Raw genomic sequence first — 17,401 nt, 5'->3', positions numbered from 1 at the left:
ACAATTCATAGGAGGGGCCTGAGCGCATTAAGATCCCACTGAGAAATCCCTTTTATTAGATGAGGGCCTTCCCTGGTGGCTCACCTAAGAAAGCCTTCTTATCTCTCCTTGCTATTCTTTGGAATTCTGCATTCAGGTGGCTATATCTTTCTGTGTCTCCTTTGCCTGTCTCTTCTCAGCTATTTGCAAGACCTCCTCAGACAACCACTTTGCCTTTTTGCATTTATTTTTCCTGTGGATGCTTTTGATCACCACCTCCTGGACAACGTTAGGAACCTCCGGCTATAGGTCTTCTGGTACTCTGTGCGCCAGATCTAGACCTTGAATCTATTTGTCACTTCCACTGTATAATCACAAGGGATTGGAATAAAGCAAAGAAACAGGAAAACAATAGAATGGGAAAGACCAGAGATCTCTTCAGGAAAAATTGGAGATACCAAGGGAATATTTCATACAAAGACAGGCACAATAAAGGACAGAAATGGTATGGGCCTAACTAAAGCAGAAGAGATTAAGAAGAAGTAGCAAGAATACACAGAAGAACTGTAAAAAAAGGTCTTAATAACCTGGATAACCACAATGGTGTGATCACTCACCTAGAGCCAGACATCCCGGAGTGCAAAGTCAAGTGGACCTTAGGAAGCAACAGTACAAACAAAGCTAGTGGAGGTGACGGAATCCCAGCTGAGCTATTTCAAATCCTAACAGATGGTGCTGTTAAAGTGCTTCACTCAATATGTCAGCAACTTTGGAAAACTTGGCAGTGGCCACGGGACAGGAAAAGGTCAGTTTTCATTTCAATTCCAAAGAAGGGCAATGCCAAAGAATGTTCAAACTACTGCACAACTGCATTCATTTCACATGCTAGCAAGGTAATGCTCAAAATCCTTAAAGCTAGGCTTCAATGGTATATGAACCAAGAAATCCAGATGTATAAGCCTGGTGTAGAAAAGGCAGAGGAACCAGAGATCAAACTGCCAACATCTGTTGGATCACAGAAAAAGGGAAATCCAGTAAAACATCTGATTCATTGACTACACAAAAGCCTTTGTGTGGATCACAACAGACTGTGGAGAATTCTTCAAGAGATGGGAATACCAGACTACCTTACCTGCCTCCTGAGAAACCTGTATGCAGGTCAAGAAGCAACAGTTAGAACTAGACATGGAACAACAGACTGGTTCAAAATTGGGAAAGGAGTATGTCAAGGCTGTACACTGTCACCCTGCTTATTTAACTTACATGCAGAGTACGTCATAGATGGGCTGGATGAAGCACAAGCTGGAATCAAGATTACTGGGAGAAATAGCAATAATACATGCAGATGATACCACCCTAATGGCAGAAAGTGAAGAGGAACTAAAAAGCCTCTTGATGAGGGTGAAAGAGAGAAGTGAAAAAGCTGGCTTGATACTCAGCATTCCAAAAACTTAAGATCATGGCATCAGGTCCCACTTCATGGCAAAAAGATGGAGAAACAATGGAAACAGTGACAGACCATTTTCTTGGGCTCCAAAATCATTGTGGACGGTGACTGCAGCCACAAAATTAAAAGATGCTTGCTCCTTGGAAGAAAAGCTATGACAAACCTAGATAGAATACTAAAACGCAGAGACATCGCTTTGCTGACAACAGTCTATAATCAAAGCTATAGTTTTTCTGGTAGTCATGTACAGATGTGAGAATGGAATCATAAAGAAGGCTGAGTGCCGAAGAATTGATGGTTTTGAACTGTGATGCTGGAAAACACTCTTGAGAATCCCATGAACAGCAAGGAGACCAAACCTGTAATCCAAGAGGACATCAACCCTGAATTTTCATTGGAAAGACTGATGCTGAAGCTCCAATATTGTGGCCTCCTGATGGAAAGAGCCAACTCACTGGAAAAGACCCCAGTGCTGGGAAAGACTCAGGGCAGGAGGAGAAGGGGGCAGCAGAGGATGAGACCGTTGGATGGCATCACCAACCCGTGCATTGGAAGCACAGAATGTTAACCGCTGGACCACCAGGGAAGTCCCAGTTTGTGGCTTTTTGTGACCAGACAACCAAGAGGTTGCTAGCGACTTTCATGATAATCCTTGAAGTATCCTTGAAAGTCCAAGGTCGATGGAGCAAAGTGCACGGCTGCTGGGTCAGAAAATTAACCAGGGCTTCCCTGACAGCTCAGTGAATCCGTCTACCAATGCAGGAGACATGAGTTCTGTCCTTGATCCAGGAAGATTCCCACATGCTGTGCAGCAACTAAGCCCATGCGCCCCAACTACTGAGCCCTATACTGTAGCACCTGGGAGCCTCAACTGTTGACGCCTGTATGCCTCGAGTCCATGCTCTGCAACAAGAGAAGCCACGGCAACGAGAACCCCGCACACCACAGCTAGAGCAGCCCCACTGTCTGCAACTAGAAAGAAGCCCACACAGCAGCAAACAGCCAACACAGAATACAAAACCCAACACAAAAATTCAAAACAGAAACCACTAGCCCACACAGTGAAGGATCTAGGCTCTAAAATTCATCTTGGTACCCACCCGCGTCATACGGGTGTTGGGGGCGCCCCTGGGGGCTGCCCCCCACTCCCCTTTCCTGTGACCATGGCCTTCCATTCACCTAGCCAGGCCTGTGCTCAAAGGCTTGGGCCCCAATGGGGGCGGGGTTGGGGGGAAGGGGGAGCCTGTCTGCAGGAGGGTCTCAGGACAGTCTGGGTACTTGGGTGGTCTTATACCTGTTCTCACCATATGCCAGCCCGAAGCCTCTCTCTGGGACCCCCTGAGATCCTGGGACCCTGAGACCCCCACCCCCTCCTTGTCCCATGAAACCCCTGCCCTCTGCCCTGTGAGACCCAACCTCCTCCTCCCTGGGATCCCCTCTCAGCTCCCTCGGGGGTGTCAGGCCCAGCAGTCGCCGGCCTGTGTCTGTGGCAGCTCTGAGGTGAGTTCTGCTCCCCTGAGTTCTTGGGGTACAGCTTCTAAGACTTGGGGGGACCCCGGGGAGCAGGTGGGGGGATACTGGGAGGAGAGGGGACCAGAGGCCAGAAGTGACCTGCACTGTCCTTCCTGTGTCTGACAGACTGGGAGGAATTGGGAATGGAGCTGGGAGGAACTGGGTGGCCAAGCCCTGGGGATCCTGGAAGAGAGCATGACTGACGGGGCCCTGGGACCACGTGGGACCGCCAGGGCAGCCCTGGCCCGCTGAGGGGGGCTGGACCCTGGGAGCCTGGGGGTTCATCCCAAGTCACATGCTCACCACCCACCGGGGTTAGGGTTAGTGCCCATCCACCCCACCTAGCAGACCCAGGAGGATGGAGACCAGCAGGGGCTGAGCTGAATGAAGGGGAGCGGCCAGAGGCTCAGGTGCCCTGAGGCCCTGGCTGGCTGGCTGGCTCCCCGGTCTGCTCATCCCTCTGAGAGGGTGCTCTGCTCCCAGACCCTCCACAGCCCCGCTTCTCCACCCCGTGCAGGGCCTGGCTGTCAACAAGAAACCAGAACTTGTATTTTCCTTTAGGTGAAAACACCTAACGCCTGTGCGGTGGGTTCTGTGTGCTGGGCCCTATTAATGAGCAGATCCTTCCCGCTTGCTGGGTTCTTGTTTTAATCACTCCCTGGACACTGCTGTGTGCAAGGGCAGGCTGTCGGATGGGACCCGTGTGAGATACACAGCAGACACACAAACTGGACCTGCCTGCCTAGAGGGCAGCGTTCACGGGGTGTCTGCTGGGCGGCTGGTGCACAAAAACCACAGAGGCTAGTTCACACACACACACACACCACACAAAGCTTTACTGGTGTGTGGTCAACCACCCTGGACAGACATCTGCTCCCCAGACGCCCCGACGGTCGCCCAGAACCACTTGACTCCCACCGGGTCCTGTCCCCAGCTCGCTGGCGGGGGTGGGGACGGTGGGGTTGGGGGCGAACACCCACCGCACGTGCTTGTCTCTGAGACTGAACTGTGCAGCACCCTCATCTGTGGGGAGGGGTGAATCCTTTCACCCCGGAAACAGCTTCCGGAACCTTCCGTAAGCAGAGTCACTGATGATGACTTTCACATCGGCAGCCCCGGCCTCGGGGATCACGTCCACCGCCTGCACCGTAGCCTCCTGGTGAAGCCAGCTGCGAGGGAGACGCCATTGGCGGGGGGCGGGGTGCAGGTCACAAGATTGGTGGGCGGGACACGCGATTGGTGGGAGGGAGATGTGATTGGTGGGGGGACACGCGATTGTCGGGGGGGGACACGCGATTGGTGGGCGGGAGACTATTAGTGGGCAGCAACACAATTGATAGGCGGGAGACGTGATTGGTGGGAGACGCAACTGGTGGGAGGGACACATGATTGGTGGGAGGGAGACGTGATTTGTAGGAGGGACATGCGATTGGTTTGAGACACAACTAGTGGGAGGGACACACGACTGGTGGGAACCAAGATCCCAACAGTGTCTGAACCCCTACCCAGCCTTCCCGGGATTGGAAGGCCAGTATCTCCCACAGTCCTGGCGAGTGGACACAGGGCCATACGCCTGCTCGTGCCGGGAGGGAGCCGCAATTGATGGGAATGGAGACCCTGACCGAACCTGAACCCCGACCCAGCCTTCCCAGGGTAGCGGGAGGAAACTGGGGGTGGGGGTGGGGGGCAGTACCGTCCGCGTTTCGAGGCATGGACACGCGGCCGGACCCCTGCTCATACGTGGAGAGCGTGGGGACGTGGGGGTGACAAAGCCGCCCAGCACCGTGGCCTTGCCCGCTAACAGGAATGACACCCCACCCAATACAGCGATCATCGGCGCTACCACCCGTCCAACCAGCCCACCCCACGCACCTCAGCTGCGGTCCCGCCAGCCGCACGCGGAGGGTGAGGGTCCGTCTCCCCGTGGCTCGCAGGACGGCGTCCTCCACCCTGGCCATCAGCTCATCCAGCCCGAGCCCCAGAAGGGCAGACACGGCCAGGACGTCGGGCTCCGCGGGTGTGTACCTGTCCGGGCGGCCAGCACAGCACACTCAGCAATGACGAGCTCACCTGGGCACCAGGTCACCTCGTTGTGGACTCGTATCATACACTCCAGGGGTGGGGGGGGCTCACCCGGGCACCAGGTCCACCTTGTTGTGGATTCCATTGTACACTTCAGGGGTACGGGGCAGGGTGGCTAACCTGGGTACCAGGTCGCCTCCTTGTGGACTCCACCTTACACTGCAGGGGCCAGGGGAGGGGGCTCACCCGGGCACCAGGTCCACCTTGTTGTGGACTTCCACCATGCTCTCCAGGAGGGCGTCTGGCAGGCCCAGGCCCCACAGGGCTGACAGGACACTGGCCTTCTGCAGCTCCGTCTCGGGGTGGCTCACATCTCTGACATGGACGATCAGATCCTGAGGACCAGACGGGGCAGGTGGTCAGATCTTGGGGCCAGGGGCTCCCACCCCCAGCCCCGGAGGACCCGCCAGCCCCAGGACACTGCTCCTCCCGGTGAGGGCAGAGCTCCCCACCATGGGGGCCTATACCTTGAGGGGTGGGTGCGACCTGAGACCACAGGGTGGCTCTGTGGTGCACACAGCCCCCCAGCCCCCTCATTAGGGTTTCTGTAGAGGCTGCCACTCCCTGTGCGCCTGGACCCGAGAGACTGCTCGGCACCCCCAAACCTGCCGTCCCCGTCTCCCGCGCCACAGTGCTGACGCTGCCCCTGGGTGCAGCCGCTGACCCCACCGTCAGCAGCCCAGCCAAGTGCCATATTCAAAGCTCTGGGCCGGCCCACTTTCCTGTGAAACCTTCAAGCTCGCATTTTAAAGAAGTTCTTTCCCCTGTTTCATGTTTTACACACAGGTTCCTCATGCACTGGGAAAATATGGATAAAAGGGAAGTAACAACGGAGGGTAATTATGTCACGGAAAGGAGGTGCTCTGTCTGGTTTTAAGGGATTCACTTCTAGGTTCTCTTTTTGATGAAATAAATTTTCTTTTACTTCAGGTTTCATTTCAGAAATTTTACATTTTAAGGAACCTTAGAGGATGAAGCTGACAGCTGCACGGTGCCCTCAGCCTCAGCTGCTGTAACCTAGAAGGTCCCGGGGTGCCTGTCCCTGGGCCCTGCCACCCCCCCTGCTGAGTAAACGCCAGGCTCTGTTGGGGTTCACTGTTTCTGGGCCCCGGATACGGCCAACACAGAAAGGGAAACCCCTCTTCATTAGCATTTCCTTCAGAAAAATTACAGTTGTAGGGCTTCCCTGGTCAACTTCCTGGCAAGTGGTAAGAAATCCACCTGCCAATGCCCAACATGTGGGTTCAATGCCTGGGCCGGGAAGATCCCAAATACCGCGGAGCAGCTAAGCCGGTGCATCACAACTAATGAGCCAGCACGCTGCAAATGCTGACCGCCGCGGGCTACAGCCCCTGCTCGGCAACGAGAGAAGCCGCCACAACGAGAAAAGCGGGCGCCACAACCAGGGAGAGACACCCACCGCCACGACCAGAAGCCCCACAAGCCGCAACTAGAGAAAGCCCAAACAGCAGTGAAGACCCAGCACAGCCAAAAATAAGTGCTAATAAATAAAAACCAAAACTTAAAATTGTACAGTCAGGCCTAGCTCCCTGAGTGGAGCGGCTTGAGAGGATCTGGTCCCTGTGATATCCCGTGTAAGGGGACACAGCCCTGTGCTGTCGTAAGGAGCGAACCACCTCCCCTTCCCGTCTGTTGGTAGCTGAGGGGGAACCGGCCTGGCCCTCCCCACTCACCGAATGGGCCACGTCCTGCAGGGTGGCCGAGAAGGACTCGACCAGGCTGTGGGGCAGCTGGGAGAGAAAGCCGATGGTGTCCATGTAGAGGACCGTCAGCGCGGAGGGCAGCCGCCCCGCGTGGGCCGTGATGTCGAGAGTCGCGAACAGCTGGTTCCGGGGCTGTATGGCGGCGTCCCCGGTCAGGGCCTTGATCAGCGTGGTTTTCCCTGCAAGTCGGGGACACGGGGACATGCGTCTCAGGCCATCTTGGGTCCCCTAGCGTCCACTTCTGAGCTTGGGCTGCTGGACGGTGGGATGGGAGCAGGGAGGGTGTCTGAGCCCGGAGTTCTCTGCAGGGCCCTGGTGCCAGGCACGGGTCATTAAAGAACACAGCTGCTGTTGTCCAGGATTCGGGGTAAGATAGATCGGGCCTGGGTGGGAGGGTTAATGTAGACAGACGAGGGGCATGGTGTAAACAGTGGTCACATGTGTGTGTGAGATAGGGAGGCGTCCCTGGTGACAGAGGGAGGTGTCCTGGACCATGAGTTGTGATGTGGGTGTCCTCATACAGAAGCGTGATGGTGCAGTTGGGCAGATGCTATGTGCCTGCCATGGGATGGGAATGTAGACACAGGCCCACCCAGCTCTGCCCTAGGGAGGCCCCGCCTACCAGTGCAGCCGGAGGGAGATCCCACCCACCACCCTGGCCCCAAGGCGGGTCCACCCACCAGCCCCACCCCAATGAGGCCCCGCCCACCAACACAGGGAGGCACCACACCAGCACAGCCCCGCCCCAGGGAGGCCCCGCCCACCGGCACAGGCCCACCCCCAGGAGGTCCGCCCATCAGCCCCATACAGCCCTGCACAGTCCAGGGGGGGCCTGCCCACCAATGCAGCCTGAGGGAGATCCCACCCACAACCCTGGCTCCAGGGCGGGTCCATCCACAAGCCCCGCCCCAGCGAGGCCCCACCCACCAGGACAGTCCCGCCCCAGGGAGGCCCCGCCCACCAGCTGCTCCTTGGGGAGGGCCCCTGCCCCTTGCCCCGCCCAGGCCCCAATCCCTGACCCGCCCCTCACCACAGTTTGTGTATCCCACTACAGAGACCACGGGGAACTCCTTCCGCCTACGCTGCTGCCCCAGAAGGCGCCTCTTGCAGCGGAGTCTCTCCAGGGCCTTCTGGATCTTGGCTTCCCTGTCTCTCAGGAGACGCTGCTGCAACTGCAGGAAGGACTCCCCTAAAAACACCCAAGACGGCGAGTCAGCGAGCAGGCCCGGGGTAGAAAGGCGGCAAGAGCTGGGAGGTGAGGGGTGGGGCGGGTGGAGGGGAGGAGGGGCGGCCTGTGGGGCTCTGACAGGTGTCAGGACCCCGGGGACAAAACCGCTAGCCTGCGTCCCCGGCACAGCCTTGGCACCTCCTGTTGGGAGACGGCTCTGTCCGGAGGAAGGCGGCCTTGACCCGGCCCTACTGCCCTTTGGGGTCACCTGGTCTCCCCCTTATCCCTGAGAAGGAAAGGCCGAGGGGAGAGTCCGCATGATGGCCACAGTGGGCTGAGCAGTGCCCTAGAGATGCATCCACGTCCTCACGCCTAGGACCTACAAAAGGGGTCTTATTTGGAAATGGGGTCTCTGCAGAGGGGATGAAGTGAAGGACCTGAAGTAGGGTGGCCATAAACCCAAGGACAGAGTCCGTATAAGACACGGACACAGAGGAGAAGCCACGTGAAGATGGAGGCAGAGACAGGAGGGAGGTAGCCACCAGCCCAGGGATGGACACCTGGAGGCCCCAGAAGCTGGAAGAGGCGGGAAGGACGCTCCCCTGGCCTCTGGATGGAGCTCAGCCCTGGGGCCCCTTGACACCCACCCTTTTTGAATGCAACCGCGGAGAGGCCCTCTCAGGACTTGTGGGGGACACTGTCCCCTTTGTAGGGGTGGTGGCCATGATAACCCCCTTCTGCACACCTAGTGAGGAGACCTCAGACACGTACCTGACCCCATGGTGTAGCGAGAGCTCCGTCCGCGTCCGCCCAGGTGGGCAACATTGCTTTTCACGTGGGACCTAGCTGGAAACGGGTTGGCTCAGCAGACGGGCGGACATGTGCGTCCACCACAGAACGTGGGGTGAGGACAGAGCAGGGGGCTGGGGTGGGGGTGGGGTTCCTGGAGGAGGGATCGCTGGGGGCCCCCTCCGACATGGGCCATCACGGGCGAGGACAGAGGGCCCCTCCCTGGGTGACATGTCTCTGCTCGAGTACAGATGGGACCCGCGGCCACAAGCTTGAAGCCCTATCCACCAAATCCCACCCTCAGCATGCCTGGCAACATGTCTAGATACATGAAAACTACAGAAAGTCCTGGGAGGGCTCCCTAGAGAGGGTCCCGGTTGGGGGGGTCCCTAGAGAAGGTCCCGGTTGGGGGTCCCTAGAGAGGGTCTCGGTGGAGGGGGTCTCCCTAGAGAAGGTCCCAGTTGGGGGTCCCTAGAGAGGGTCTCGGTGGTGGGGGGGGTCCGTCTGCACCGGCCCGGGTCCTGCTCGCACCTGAGCAGAGGGAGCTCGGCCAGCGCCACCTGCAGTCGCGCCTCCTTGGTGCGGGCGTTGCAGCGGAATATGTGAAGAACCACGGTGAACCGGTCAAACACCGGCACGCGCCAGGCAGCTTCCAGGTCTTTCTAGAAAAAACAGAGAGCGAGGGAGGGAGGGGATGAGCCGTGAGCCCAGGCCCCTGGAGACCTGCTGACCCGCTGCTTCACCATACCTTGGTGGGCGTGGCCAGCCTCTCCACGTTCAGGAAGACAGAGGTGATTTCCGGGGACCCTCTGATCCTCTCTAGGAAAAGAGAACCCCCGGTCAGAGGCCGGTGCGCCCACAACGTAAGTCTGGGGAGCGGCCCTGCGCTTTGATCGGCTGTGTCCCCCGGACATCCTCTGGGTCTCAGAGCACAGTATTCAGGGAGCATGGAGCATGGGTCAGGGAGGACCAGGCTACAGTCCATTTCCAGGAAAATAGGTCTCATACCTGCTGAAGCTGAAGCTCCACTACTCTAGCCACCTGATGCCAAGAACCAACTTACTGGAAAAGACCCTGATGCTGAGAAAGATCGAGGGCGGGAGGAGAAGGGGACAACAGAGGATGAGATGGTTGGATGGCATCAACCACGTGCCATGAGGCCCAGAGGGACGGTCGAGCTCATGCCACTCTAGGAGGGGGCTGTGACACATGCGATGGACTCACCTGTCAGCTGCTCCAAGGTCCCTCTGCCGAAGATGAGCTTCTTGTCTGGCGTCTTGGTGCGTACCACCATCGTGTCCACCACCGACCAGCCGTCCAGCGTGCACACCAGCGCTCGGGCCTCCGCCACCTGCCATTCGGCTTAGGGGAGAGATGGGCCGGTGTGAGGGCCACTTCCGGGAGGGTCAGCACTGCCCAGGGTCCTGGCCCACATGCCCCCAGGCTGGGATGGCTTCCTGCTTCCTGGCCACACAGAGATTCCCAGAAAGCACCCAAAAAGGCATTTCCTTGAAGTGGAGATCTGTTCTGGGTGGATGGTCAGGAGTGGGACGGAGGATCGGGGAAGGAACAGGAGGGGAAGGGAGGGTTACAGGCGAGGGGAGCCAGAACTGAGCAGGGGACGCAGGGACAGCGCCCCACCCCACCCCCGCCATGTTGGAATTGGGCAGGTCTGCCCCGTGGGGACTCAGGGTCCTTTATGACCCACTAGACAGCATGTCCCATGAAGCTCCCAGGGCCCGCAGAGCCTGCCGTCCTGTATGTGGGATGGGCTGAGTCCCGTCCTGGGAGGGTGTCACGTCCTGGGTGACCAGAGCCTAGTTCCAGCCTCCCTCAGTGGCCGCCCTTGCCAAGCCCATCATGAGCAAGGAGGCGCCCACCCAGGGTCTGTGGCCCTGAGGAGTCAGAATAATGGGGCTGGCGGGAGGCAGGACTCACCCAGGACAAGAGTCCGGAGGAGTGGGGACACAGGCCGTGGATCAAAGGCGATCAGGACCTGCCCTGTCCTCGTCCCTCCTCCGGCCGGTCCCTCGCAGGGCAGCTGATGGACAACAGACACGTGGGCAGCGGTGCCACCACGTGGCTCTGAGCCCTGACGGGGTGGACAGGGCTGGCGCAGGTCTGGAGGGGCTGGGAGCCTGGGGGCGATGGCCCGGAGCACAGTTGTGCCCTGGCTGTTCTCCGGTGAGACGTGAAGCTCAGTGGCCAAAGCTTCACGGGAGGTCAGCCTCCCTCCGGAGCCCGTCCCCTCCACCCTGCGACCACAAGCGCCCCCGCCCCGCCGCTCAGCGCTCAGCCGGTTCCCGTTTCTGCTACAGAAGCTTGTGCACCATCTCCGGGCTTAGTACTCAGCGGCACAGAGAGAAAGCGGGTCCATAAAAGGCTTAAAACCGAGGGGCACCCCGCGTGCACCCCGCGTGAGTTGCTGGGATCGTTTGCATTATGGATGGGGAGGCCCCGGGGGAGTAGGGCAGAGCGACACCCAGGAGTGGCTCAAAGGGAAAGGGGCTCGCTGCGCGCAAAGCAGGAGGGAGCCTGTGCCCAGAATAGGCCCATGGTAGGGAAGGGGACGCGGCTCCCGGAGCCAGCGAGGGAGGTTCAGCCTCCGAGTCCGCCTCAGAGGCCCCTCAGAGGCCCCACCTAATGGGTTCAGTAGGCGGTTCAGCCTCCGAGTCCGCCTCAGAGGCCCCACCTAATGGGCTGCAGCGTCGTAGGCAGGCCCCAGAAACCCGCCTCCGGCGCCCCGCCCCCAGAAGCCCCGACCTATGAGCTCCGGTCATCGAGGTCCAACCCCAGAATCCCCGCCCCCAGAAGCCCCGCCTCCGAAGCGCCGACTTCCCCGCCCCTTAAGCTCGAGCCTTCTCGCTCCGCCCGATCCCGCCCCCGTCCCCGCCTGGCCCCGAGCTCTCGGTCACCTCGGGTCCCCTGCGTCTTCCCGGGCCCCCACTTGACCTCAGGGTGAACCAGGCACACGCGCTGTATCCCCGCGGGCAGCAGCGGGTCCCTCCTCAGAAGCTCCTCCTCGTCTTCCTCCTCCTCCGCATCTTTGGGCTCCTCCTCCCCGTCAGCCCGGCTTCTCTGGCCATCCGCACGTGAGCCGCCCCCTCCACCCTCCCGCCCCTCTGAGCACCCCAGGCCCCCGCGGACAGCGGCGAGGGCGCGCTCGGGGTGGGGCGGCGGCGGCAGCAGTGCGGCCCTCGGGGGCCGGCAGCCGCGAACCGCGCGAGACAGCCAGGCGCCCCCGCGGCCCGCGGCCCGCAAGGCCCACATCCCGCGCACCTCTGCGCAACAGGGCGGGACCTCCGGGGCGGAGCCAGCTCCCTAGCCAGCTGCCCGTCGGTTACTCGGGTCAACAGGGCGGGGCCTCCTCCCTTGCCGGCTGCCCATTGGTCACCCGTTTAAACAGAGCGGGGCTTTGGGGCGGACCCAGGTCTTACAGGCTGCCCATTGGTCGCCGGGCACTCGCCGCCGCCGCCTGATTGCTGTGCGCGAATCTCGGCCCGGAGGCGGGTCCGGGCGGTGCCGCCGGGCACGCGCCTTTCTCTGTTGGGGGTGCTCGCGGCCACCTCCCCTGGCGTGTAGCGCCGGAACCGAGCCGCGCTGCGCACCCAAGCCGGGCCCCACGACAGCCTCCGCGCGGGGCCGGCGGTCTGGGCTTGCGGGTCTAGTTCTACCCTCGGGAGCCGGGAGCTCTGCCTTGCGCGTCCGAGTGCGCCCCCTAACCCGGAGGTCCCAGCTCCTGCCTTGGGGCCTGGAATCTGACCCGAGGGTTACCCTGAACCGTGTTTCGGGCTCCGCACCCGCTCCACGGCTCTGAAGTGTACGCTGGTGGCTCGACTGTGTTCCTGGGGGGTCCACATAGGTCGCCCCCGGACCCTGAACTCTGCCCTGGGGATGTGTGGGGCTCAGTTCAATTCAGTTCAGTCGTGTCCGACTCTGCGACCCCACGAACCGCAGCACGCCAGGCCTCCCTGTCCATCACCAACTCCCGGAGTCCACCCAAACCCATGTCCATTGAGTCGGTGATGCCATCCAACCATCTCATCCTCTGTCGTCCCCCTTCTCCTCCTGCCTTCAATCCTTCCCAGCATCAGGGTCTTTTCAAATGAGTCAGCTCTTCGCATCAGGTGGCCAAAATATTGGAGTTTCAGCTTCAGCATCAGTCTTTCCAATGAATAGTAAGGACTGATTTCCTTTAGGATGGACTGGTTGGATCTCCCTGCAGTCCAAGGGACTCTCAAGAGTCTTCTCCAACACCACAATCCAAAAGCATCAATTCTTCGGCGCTCAGCTTTCTTTATAGTCTAACTCACATCCATACATGACCACTGGGAAAACCATAGCCTTGACTAGACGGACCTTTGTTGACAAAGTAATGTCTCTGCTTTTTAATATGCTGTCTAGGTTGGTCATAACTTTCCTTCCAAGGAGTAAGCGTCTTTTAATTTCATGGCTGCAATCACTATCTGCAGTGATTTTGGAGCTCGGAAAAATAAAGTCAGCCACTATTTTCCCATCTATTTGCCATGAAGCGATGGGACCGGATGCCATGATCTTAGTTTTCTGAATGTTGAGCTTTAAGCCAACTTTTTCACTCTACTCTTTCACCTTCATCAAGAGGCTCTTTAGTTCTTCACTTTCTGCCATAAGGGTGGTGTCATCTGCATATCTGAGGTCATTGGTATTTCTCCTGGCAATCTTGATTCCAGCCTGTGCTTCCTCCAGCCCAGCGTTTCTCATGATGTACTCTGCATATAAGTTAAATAAGCAGGGTGACAATATACAGCCTTGACGTACTCCTTTTCCTATTTGGAACCAGTCTGTTGTTCCATGTCCAGTTCTAACTGTTGCTTCCTGACCTGCATACAGGTTTCTCAAGAGGCAGGTCATGTGTCCTGGTATTCCCATCTCTTTCAGAGTTTTCCACAGTTTATGGTGATCCACACAGTCAAAGGCTTTGGCATAGTCAATAAAGCAAAATGAGATGTTTTTTCTGGAACTCTCTTACTTTTTCAATGATCCAGCGGATGTTGGCAGTTTGATCTCTGGTTCCTCTGCCTTTTCTAAAACCAGCTTGAACATCTGGAAGTTCACAGTTCACATATTGCTGAAACCTGGCTTGGAGAATTTTGAGCGTTACTTTACCAGCATGTGAGATGAGTGCAATTGTGCGGTAGTTTGAGCATTCTTTGGCACTGCCTTTGGGATTGGAATGAAAACTGACATTTTCCAGTCCTGTGGCCACTGCTGAGTTTTCCAAACTTGCTAGCATATTGAGTGTAGCACTTTCACAGTATCATCTTTCAGGACTTGAAATAGCTCAACTGGAATTCTATCACCTCTACTAGCTTTGTTCGTAGTGATGCTTCCTAAGGCCCACTTGACTTCACACTCCAGGATATCTGGCTCTAGGTGAGTGATCACACCAAATCGTGATTATCTGGGTTGTGAAGATCTTTTTTTTTACAGTTCTGTGTATTCTTGCCACCTCTTCTTAATATCTTCTGCTTCTGTTAGGTCCATACCATTTCTGTCCTTTATTGAGCCCATCTTTGCATGAAATGTTCCCTTGGAATCTCTAATTTTTTTGAAGAGATCTCTAGTCTTTCCCATTCTATTGTTTTCCTCTATTTCTTTGCATTGTTCGCTGAAGAAGGCTTTCTTATCTCTCCTTGCTCTTCTTTGGAACTCTGCATTCAAATGAGTATATCTTTCCTTTTCTCCTTTGCTTTTCGCTTCCCTTCTTTTCACAGCTATTTGTAAGGCCTCCTCAGACAGCCATTTTTCATTTCTTTTTCTTGGGAATGGTCTTGATTCCTGTCTCCTGTACAATGTCACGAACCTCCGTCCACAGTTCATCAGGCACTCTATCAGATCTAGTCCCTTAAATCTATTTCTCACTTCCACTGTATAGTCATAAGGGATTTGATTTAGGTCATACTTAAATGGTTTAGTGGTTTTCTCCACTTACTTCAATTTCAGTCTGAATTTGGCAATAAGGAGTTCATGATTTGAGCCACAGTCAGCTCCTGGTCTTGTTTTTGCTGACTATATAGAGCTTCTCCATCTTAGGCTGCAAAGAATATAATCAATCTGATTTCGGTGTTGACCATCTGGTGATGTCCAAGTGTGGCTCACAGGCCCCAAATTTGGCCTTGAAGTGTCCTGACTCGGGGGAGTATGATGTCTGCCTGGGTAGCCCGAGTCTAGGACTGCACCCCCAGAGCCCAAGACTGCCTTGTGTGGGAAGTGTTACTGGGGTTCCCAGACGTCCTGAACCCTGCTTTGGGGTCCCATTCTACCCCTGGAGTGCCTCAAACCCTGCAGCCAGGGCTCCATTCTCTTCTTGGGGACCCAAGAGCCTGCCTTGGTGGGGGGGCTCTGAGTGCAGCCCTGGGGTTCCCAAATCCGGCCTGGCCCTGAACTTTGCCATGGGTGTCCGAAGCTGAACCCCCCACCCACCCTCGGAGGTCCCAGATGCCGCGTGGGCCTTCCCAATAGGGTCCCAGGGTTTCTGTTGGATGCAGGGGATGGAGAAACGGATAAACTGCAGGCTGGGTGGGATGGACAGCTACATGGAGGCGTGGGCCACTGTACAGGTAAATGGACAGAAAGGTATGCACAGGAATGGGTGCACAGGTGGGCAGACAGAAGAAAGGATGGATGGATGGACACAGGTAGAAGGGGAGGCATGGACGGGCAGATGGATAGATACGGATGGCTGACCGCACAGATGTACGGATGGACGCATGGACCAATGGGTGGCCAGTGGGGGCAGGCGTCTGGATGAGCAGACGGGAGGGTGGAAGGAGGGAAGGAGGGCAGGAGGAAGGCTGGATGTGCAGGTAGAAGGCGGGCGGGGGACTCTGCTGGTCACTGTCACCCGCCCCCACCCCCCCACAAAAGGAAGAAGCCTGGTCAGGAGACCGCTGTGCGCACCTCCTGACACGATGGAAACTTTGCTGTCCTTGGTCACAGGCGTTTTCCCCGATGGCCTTTTCAGTCTTACTTTTGCAATGGGTGGATGGGTTCTCATCTCTTCAATCTCTAACCCCCGGGGTCCACACGTTCTCACCAGGTTTTCTTTCTCCACGTTCTCTGAGCCTCCTCTCCTCTCCGCTGACCTCCCACGTCCGCCTCTCGGCGGGATGATCCCGGAGACAAGTGGGTTCCTCTGGGAACTCGGCGGCCAAGGGGAATGCCCGGCCTGTCTGAGCTCTGAGGAGATGGTGGCCACGCCCGTCTCCCAGGGACACCCAGAGCCTTTCCCAGGAAGACATGGCTGTGGAGTCCGCCCTCTGGACGGCGGGACGGCCAGGACGACAGGCCCGCGTGGCCCCGTGGGGTCCGGCGTGAGGGACCCCTGCTCCAGCTCTCACCGCCCCACCCACTCTTGGAGCGCCTGTGTCCGTCAGGGGGGCTCAGCTGCGGGAGGGAGGGACCCTCCGCGAGGTCTGCTCGGTGCCAGGACCTGAGACGACCTGCGCAAGGCCTAGTGGGGGGATGCTCCTCGGCCACCTCCACTGGACACATGGGAGCCCACCCTCCCCTGGAATCTCGGGCTGATGCCGAAGCACGGAGCGGTGCTGGACCCGAGATGGGCGGAGTGGAGCCCGGGCGTCTGGTCTCACGGTGTGGTGTCTGCAGGGCAGGCTCGCACCCTGTCGTGCACAGAAGTGACCGCGGGAGAGGTGGCCGCCCGGGGCCGTGCAGGGACCGCCGTGGCCAGAGTGCAGGCTGCACGGGCCTGGGGCCCCAGCCTGTGACCTGCGCCCAGCGGCTCCGCGTCCGGGGGGCCTGCATGCCCTGCCGTCTCCCTGCGGGGACCCCCACGTCCGTGTGGAGTCCATCTGTGACCCACGTTCAGGATCCCCAGCTACTGTGCCTCGTTTTGTCTCAAGGTTAGCCTCGGGCTGAAAATCCTTAAATTCTTTATTTCAAAATACAAACGTGATCTCATAAAACTCTTTAAACCGCTCTGCACAGCAAATAGAAGGTAACTTTACACATTTTGTACACATACACAGAAACGCGGGGCCGCACTGACCTGGGTGCTCCTTGGCCCTGGCCAGGGCGGCCTCCCCACAGGGGCCCCGCGGGACAGCGGGCGCTAGGGCTCCTGGAATGTTCCTGCCGACACAGCCGGCCCAGGGTCAGCGCAGGGACGGCCCAGGCAGACTCGCCACAGCGCCGCCGGGTTCCCACCGGGGTGAACCGTCCGCGGACAGGGGCCTCCACGCGCCTGGACGGGGCAGCAGGCCTAGGCCGCCTGCCCGCTGGGGAGGCACTGCGGGGCCGTCTGCAGCCGCTTCTGTGCTGAACAAAGACGCACGCACCACAGACAAACGCACTGCACTTGGTGAGGCCGAAGGCAGCTCGGCCGTGTTTCCCACCCACAGGCCGCGGGGACCCGAGGGGCCGCGGGTCACGAGGGCGGCAGGTCGTCGTCCCCACACTCGTACTCGTACAGCTCGACGGCGCCCAGGCTGCCCGGCGCCTCCAGGAAGGGCCTCTGGGCCAGCGGTGACCTCAGGGCGCTCAGCTTCTGCTCCATCGGGCTGAGCTCGGCCTCGTACCTGCGGGGAGGGGCCCATGAGGACAGCGCCCGCCCTCCGCGCCCACTGAACAGCTGTGTGCACCCCAACACCCTGACAAGTCAGGGCAGGACAGCGGGCCCACTGAGCAGCTTTCCCCCCAAAC

At 58.4% G+C, this 17,401-nt stretch overlaps 2 protein-coding genes across 3 annotated transcripts in view; both read right to left on the bottom strand.

Annotated features, from left to right (window-relative positions):
• Positions 1–3,743: 3,743 nt before the first annotated feature.
• GTPBP6 (GTP binding protein 6 (putative)) lies at positions 3,744–11,986 on the bottom strand. 2 transcript variants are annotated; one of them, XM_070784028.1, is made up of 11 exons: positions 11,617–11,986; positions 9,926–10,063; positions 9,450–9,520; positions 9,233–9,363; positions 8,684–8,754; positions 8,181–8,291; positions 7,775–7,933; positions 6,715–6,923; positions 5,207–5,355; positions 4,811–4,963; positions 3,744–4,107 (listed from the first exon to the last, which is right to left on the bottom strand). In XM_070784028.1, the coding sequence occupies exons 1-11, from the start codon at positions 11,969–11,971 to the stop codon at positions 3,984–3,986; spliced, it is 1,671 nt and encodes a 556-aa protein (XP_070640129.1). In that variant the 5' UTR covers positions 11,972–11,986; the 3' UTR covers positions 3,744–3,983. The 2 variants fall into 2 exon arrangements, with proteins under 2 accessions (XP_070640129.1, XP_070640130.1); XM_070784029.1 differs by lacking the exon at positions 8,181–8,291.
• Positions 11,987–16,615: 4,629 nt separating this feature from the next.
• Positions 16,616–17,401, bottom strand: part of PPP2R3B (protein phosphatase 2 regulatory subunit B''beta) — a 40,750-nt gene continuing 39,964 nt past the window's right edge. Inside the window, exon 13 of the mRNA XM_070784026.1 lies at positions 16,616–17,277. Coding sequence (XP_070640127.1) covers positions 17,127–17,277 — 151 coding nt within the window. The 3' untranslated portion in view covers positions 16,616–17,126. The remainder of the gene's footprint in view (positions 17,278–17,401) is intronic.

The sequence above is a fragment of the Bos indicus genome, chromosome X (genome assembly GCF_029378745.1).
Source record: "Bos indicus isolate NIAB-ARS_2022 breed Sahiwal x Tharparkar chromosome X, NIAB-ARS_B.indTharparkar_mat_pri_1.0, whole genome shotgun sequence".
Taxonomy (NCBI): domain Eukaryota; kingdom Metazoa; phylum Chordata; class Mammalia; order Artiodactyla; family Bovidae; genus Bos; species Bos indicus.
This window is presented reverse-complemented; position numbering and strand designations above follow the sequence as displayed.

What these genes read in the sequence shown, in the direction of transcription:
- GTPBP6 (XM_070784028.1), bottom strand. Translation starts at nt 11,971, where the DNA reads ATGTGGGCCTTGCGGGCCGCGGGCCGCGGGGGCGCCTGGCTGTCTCGC. An exon ending in GCCGAGCTCCCTCTGCTCAG is followed by an intron (nt 8,755 to 9,232) that starts GTGCGAGCAGGA and finishes GTTTCCAGCTAG; the next exon opens with GTCCCACGTGAAAAGCAATG. An exon ending in AGGGATAAGGGGGAGACCAG is followed by an intron (nt 7,934 to 8,180) that starts GTGACCCCAAAG and finishes GGGTGTTTTTAG; the next exon opens with GGGAGTCCTTCCTGCAGTTG.